Source organism: Tasmannia lanceolata, unplaced genomic scaffold (assembly GCF_043159265.1).
Source record: "Tasmannia lanceolata isolate RefF3 unplaced genomic scaffold, GAP_Taslan_0.1 ptg000012l, whole genome shotgun sequence".
Classification (NCBI taxonomy): Eukaryota; Viridiplantae; Streptophyta; class Magnoliopsida; order Canellales; family Winteraceae; genus Tasmannia; species Tasmannia lanceolata.
In genome coordinates this window covers 42355143-42361142 of record NW_027518689.1, presented here as the reverse complement: position 1 = coordinate 42361142, position 6000 = coordinate 42355143, and the positions used below count along the sequence as shown (strand labels likewise).

The window sequence follows — 6000 nt, the reverse complement described above, 5'->3', positions numbered from 1 at the left end:
AATAACCAAACTACTTAAAACAGAAAAGACAACCTGAGTTTGTGCATTTACTAAAACAGGGCAGTGCAGTATCAGTGGCCAGCATTCCACTTTTTGTGGTAAGGAGATTGTTCTACCGCGTGCAGACTAAATGACAGAAATGCCCTGCGGTTTAAAATGATCAAACGCGCTCTTACATAAAGTCGTGAATCCATTTTGGTCATTTGACCGTTAAACAGAATCTAAAAGATCTTGTTAGAAAACGGTTAGAAACGATGTTGTTGTTGTCGTTGGGGCATATTTGGGAATGACGTCAGCACTCCTCTGAACGTGCTAAGAAGGATGAGGGAGACTTCGTTATGGAAACCCTTTGAATTTTGGAATCAGGGTTTGCAAGAGAAACCCTAATACCAGCTTCAATATCAGCCAAATCCCAACATAGAAGCATAAAAATTATAAACCAACCCATCAAAAAAACAAAAAATGATAAACCAATCTCTGAAGAAGCTTAGAGAAACATAAAAAGAAGAAGAAGAGAAGATCTGTAACATATTAATTAGTGAAACTTCCATTGATACCCAGATGGGTTTGTCTATCAAGTTAAGAAAAACACTGAATTTCAAAAAGAATTCTCAGATAGGACTAAAATTACAAGGAAAAATAGCTACAGACACAAACTCAATTTCATTACTCACAGTTTCTATTGTGATATTACAACCATTCAATAAAATCTCCCATAAATTAAAAATAGGGAATCCAAAAGAATCAGAAAATGTCCAAACAAAAAACATGAAATCCTCAGAAAGAGAAATATGCATTAAGATCATTGAAAATCCAATCGTCCTCCATTGGAGGAGATGGAAGCTCGCAATTCATGGCACAAACAGGTAGAGGTTCAACAATGGGATCATCTCTCTTCGGCTCCTTCTCATCAATACGTGACAACACCCTTTCTATTAGCTTCTCCAAACCTCCCTCTAAACTCTTCAACTTTTCCACATCTGTGAATTGTTCAACATCATCAAAATCGCACCAAAACTCACCTTCATTGTTCACATTCTTCTCTACTCCGGTTTGGCTTTCGAGAGCCGATTGAAGCTCCCACCCATCGCTTGAGAACGATGAAGGAATGCCCAGAAATCTGTTGATGATGGCGTGTGCATTTGGATGGCCGAAAACGAAGGGTTTTCCGCCGGGGGAGAATGCAATAACCGTAATCTCTGCGTCACAGAGAATGCATAGCTCTGAAGCTTTTTTGAAGAGACCCTTTCGTCTTTTTGAGAAACAAACCTGCCTTGATTCCTTCTTCTCTATCTTGGTCATCTCAATCTTCCTCTTTCCCATTTTTGCTCTTTCCCTTTCTCTCCTAATGCACTTGCTTCAATAGAAAGTTTCTTTTTTATTTAGGTAACTGGTATCGTTTTGCTTAAATAGACGGAAAATCATAACGGTAACTGATATTGGCACTACCCAGGTTTTAATAAGTGAACAAACCCAGCGTGTCTTTTATTATTTAAAGTTCTTTCAAATTTACAGTTCGCAATATCAGTGCCTAATTGAAATGTCTGACGATGTGATACATTCGCCCCCATTTTTTAACCAGGGAGCTGTCCCAAATAAAAAAGGGGGGGGGGGGGGGGGTGGGGGGGCGGGGGGGGGCGGGGCTGGGGTGGTGCGAATATACAATTCCCAATTTTCAGGGTGGAAATATCAACATAAAGTGTTGATTTTCTTAATCATTTATCTTGAGCAGGGAATGTCTAGGCTGTCTAGCCCTTTGTTAACATCGTTCTAATATTTAATTAAACAGATCAAAATCAGAGGTGGTCTGGGTGTGTGGCTATCAATCCATTAAGCCATAGTTGAGTGAAATGATACCTGCACCCCCCATATTTTGATAATGGCCCTCCTAACTTTTGTAAGCAACTTTGTGATTGGATGTCGGTTTCTTTGGGGGAACTTACAACAGCCTTTAGTAGCTAATAAGAAAGCAAAAACTGAAGAGAGGAGTGCCATTATAAAATATGGGAGTGTCAATATAAAAAACGCAATAGCTAGCTTTAGCAAATATTAAATAAATAATTTACGTATTAAAAATAATAAGAGAAAACGGTTTCTACACACATGTGTAGATAAGTTATCTACACACTAGCTTAAAATACAATGGAGGGCATATTGTTTGGGTGATCCAAACCATTCATTTGATTGGCCCTCACATAGATAGGGTGTCCACAAAAAATCAGCTCCATAGGATCATCATAACCCTTCAAACCGTGGAGACAAAAAATGGATAGATTTGTGAAGGTTTATACACGTCCATTTTACCTCCACAAATCGTAGGGTTGGGATGATCCAATGAAGCTGATTTTTTATGGACACTCTATCTATGTGAGGGCCAATCAAATGAATGGTTTGGATCACCCAAACAATATGCCCTCCATTGTATTTTAAGCTAGTGTGTAGATAACTTATCTACACGTGTGTGTAGAAACTGTTTTCTCAAATAATAAATAATGACCAACTTTGATATATTCCTAAGGAGTTAATTTTAGCTAAAAAATGAATATATGAGAGATTGTGTTCCTACATTTATAATCAATGTTTACTTGGCATGCATGTTTGCCAACCATGAAAAAATATTCCAATGAGTGATACCGCCCCCCTTTCCCGGCCACGGATAAAATCCCCCCTTTAACGTTATCCGTTAAGTTTTAAAGGAAAAGAAAAACATTGAAGGGGTGACTTTATCCTCAAGCAGTGAACCATTCTCACAGAAACTGTTAAAGGGGGGGATTTTATCCATTTAAGGGGGGCAAATTATCATTTCTCTAGTTTTTTAGGGATATCACCAACTCCGGCCCTCTCAAGTCTCCCTCTTCCTCTGCCCATTTCTTAATACTGCTCCTCTAAATATTCCGTGGAATAAATTTTCATGGATTTCAAACATGACTTTTATAATTTTTATAATAAAGTTGATGTTATTCTTAGGATTTCACGGGGCCCTTGCATAAAGAGCCAGCAAAGGGCCCTTGATTGGATCCACCTCAGCCCATTTTAAAAGCTAATTGAAAACGACGTGGATCCAATCAAGGGACCATCCTGTTCTTTTAATAACCCAAACTACAGTCCTCTAACTTTCCAAAATTACACTCCATAAAATTAGAAAAATACTTCTTTTTAAACTTCTAATAAAAATAAGCTTTCCATCCTTTTAAACCTCTAAATAGCAATGCCCTACATGCTAAATAGACCAATGAAACTAACTATGAAAGCAGTATCCTACTTGCTAAAGAAACTAATGAACTGAACTAGGAAACGTAATCTTTCAAATGAGAAGGTTTTTTGGGAACCCTCTTTTGCTTGATTTTCGAATCATGATTCTTGTCAAGATATGCTGCTGCATCACATTCCCTTCCTTTCTACCTAAGTTTCCGCTACATCATTAGTGCATCAATTGTTTTAGAGCTTCTGCTATCTTCTACTGCTGAGTCAGTTGGTATCAGAGCCCAGAGAAATAAGAATTCCGTCTTCTTGTAATCTTAGGTAGGACATTGAAGCTAAATGTACAAGGTTCTTCCGCCTTGCAGATCTTTTAGAGTAGATGAGCGGATGATTCCTTCGACGGGCAGAATATCCAGTGTGTTACGCTAGTGATCCGATTTCGACATCTAAATTCAACATTACTTCCTGCTATTTCATTGTCATCCAACGTCAGCGTTATTTCCTTTGAGAAATCGACACGAAGCCTTACTTCATGGTATGAGTTGAGAGATGACATTTCATTCATGTTCCTCCTTTATCTTCCAACAAAAAAAAAAAAAAGAGTTGAGAGATGACATTACTGTCTCATTTCCAGAGGCTCTGTTCACTTGCGTTCCCTGGAAAACAACTTATTTTTTCCCTGACAAGACCTTGATAAGACAGAATTCTGGTGTTCACTTGCTTTCCAGGGAAAATAGAATTACATGTGGAATATTTGCAAAAAAGCAAAAAATGATATGGAAAAGCCCATTTTCCCACCCTTTAGGGATTTCATTTCCAACCAAAAACACACGGATTTCGTTTCCATGGAAAACTAGTGTAAAAAGAAGGGCAAACAGTTTCACTGGAAACCTCCAGCGCAAGTGAATAGTCTAGGGAAACTTTTTCCTGCACAGATTCCCTGGATTTCTTTTCCTAATGCCACATCAGATTCCTGGGAAACATTTTCTTTTCCTTTCCCGGGAAAACAAGTGAACAGAGCCTGAGAGGAAAACATGCATTACGCCTATAGTAACCAAATCGGAAATTGATATTCCCCGAACAAAATTGATACTCCCTTCCTCATATATTTAATGAAGCCTTATCTTGCATTAAGAATCATCCTCACCACATTTTTCATCATGGGTCTTGCCTCGGGTGAGATGCTAATACAAGCCTGAGCAACCTTCAGCATTGACAGCATCTGACTGCGAACCTCAGGTGATGTTTGGCTCACACTGGAATCGAGAATATGCTCCCACCCATCATCCTGAGCTGGATGACTTAGTACCCACTTGGCTAATTCAGTTCCCTCACTAATGGGTGGTTTTCCGGTCAATAATTCCAGTAAAACGACCCCATAACTGTAGACATTGGCAGCCACTGTCACCTTTATTGTGTAAGCATACTCTGCAACCAAAACAACAAACTCAACATCAGTTAAAACACCAGACTATTTAGTTCTTAACTCTGGATATAATGTCAATGTTGGAGTTACTTGAAACAAACAATCAATTTCTCAGAATAATCTTGTTTGTGTGAGCCTATGTTGCATTAGTACGGGTACGAGTGTCGGAATCTGACATGAATATTGAGTGCCGGATTCGGCAAACCTCAAAAGAAAGATCTGTAGATTCACCAACATAATAATATGGTTATAACAAGTAACATATTAAAATTTTAATAGGTGAAATCAATATAGTTTTTTTATTTTCAAATAAAAATTAGTATTAAGACAAATAATGTGGAATTAGAGGCTCATGGGCAATCTTGGTACCTCCGGTATGGGAGGGCTATTGAGGAACGAAGAGGGGTTAGTGATGTGTGCTTTTAGAGGCCCCATTGGAATTGCAGATGCAAACGAGGAGGAAGTCAAAGCTACCCACCAGGGTATCAAAATGCTCTATAATGTGGAATTGTTTAGGTTGGTAGTGGAAGAGGATTCTCTAAACGTCATTAGATGGCTTCGTGGGTCAAAAGCAGTACGTTGGAGATTTGCTGGTTATTTTGATGAAATCAAGGATAGAATGGGGTCGGCTTCGATCACATTTGCGCATGTTCGGCGGTCCGCCAACGGAGCAGCCGATAGGCTTGCGAGAGTTGGGGTGCACAGAGAGAGTCTGGAGCTATTTGATTATCTTCCCCCCTTGTTCAATTTGTTTAATGTTCATCTCTTTATTGTAAGCATTGTTCTCCTCAGGGACCTTCTCGGTCTCTGTGTTATTAATGAAATTTATTTTCCATTCGGAAAAAAAAGACAGATAAAACCGAAAACATATCATTCAAAAAATAAATAAAAAATGAAACCCAAAAAACATGCAGCAATTGTAAAGTTGTAGTAGTAGCATTCAGGAAAAAAAAATAGATAAAAGAGATCTAAAAGTGTCGTAGAGCATCATTAAAAAAAATGTCGTAGAGAATCCTTACGTGTTGGAATCCGAAACATGTTCGACACTGGTACTGTTGGACCGAAAATCGGTAACAGGTACAACAGTGACGTAAGAGCTGAGCTGGATGACCAGAGGGACTGAGTCCTGGGGGACCAGAGTGAAGCGAAGTGGAGGGACTGAGTCCTGCTGAGAGAGCTAAGTCCTGCACAAAGGCAAGCGAGGTCAGAAGACCAACCCGGGTTTTACTCCGGACAGGCCCTTCGACACTCAAGTCAGTATGAGCAGGAGTGCGGAGCTAGTTCTAAGAGTTTAGGGTGGAGAGAAGATTTTTCATTACCCATGGTTTGAGCTTTGAACCCCCTTTTATAGAGGGAAACTCGATGACGTGTCC

General features: G+C 39.2%; 2 protein-coding genes across 3 annotated transcripts in view; both read right to left on the bottom strand.

Moving 5' to 3' along the window:
• Positions 1–777: 777 nt before the first annotated feature.
• LOC143888831 (MADS-box transcription factor 23-like) lies at positions 778–1323 on the bottom strand. The gene has a single exon (XM_077393226.1). It carries the CDS (start codon positions 1321–1323, stop codon positions 778–780), a length of 546 nt encoding a protein of 181 aa, XP_077249341.1.
• A 1815-nt stretch (positions 1324–3138) lies between these two features.
• LOC143888272 (uncharacterized) overlaps positions 3139–6000 on the bottom strand; it is a 41265-nt gene continuing 38403 nt past the window's right edge. The window contains exons 2-3 of one of the 2 annotated variants that reach the window (XM_077392639.1): positions 4349–4629; positions 3139–3779 (exon numbers count right to left, since the gene is read on the bottom strand). In XM_077392639.1, the coding sequence (XP_077248754.1) occupies positions 3759–3779; positions 4349–4629 (302 nt within the window). In that variant the 3' untranslated portion in view covers positions 3139–3758. Of the gene's footprint in view, positions 4630–6000 lie in introns of both variants that reach the window. The other variant, XM_077392638.1, reaches the window with a different exon arrangement.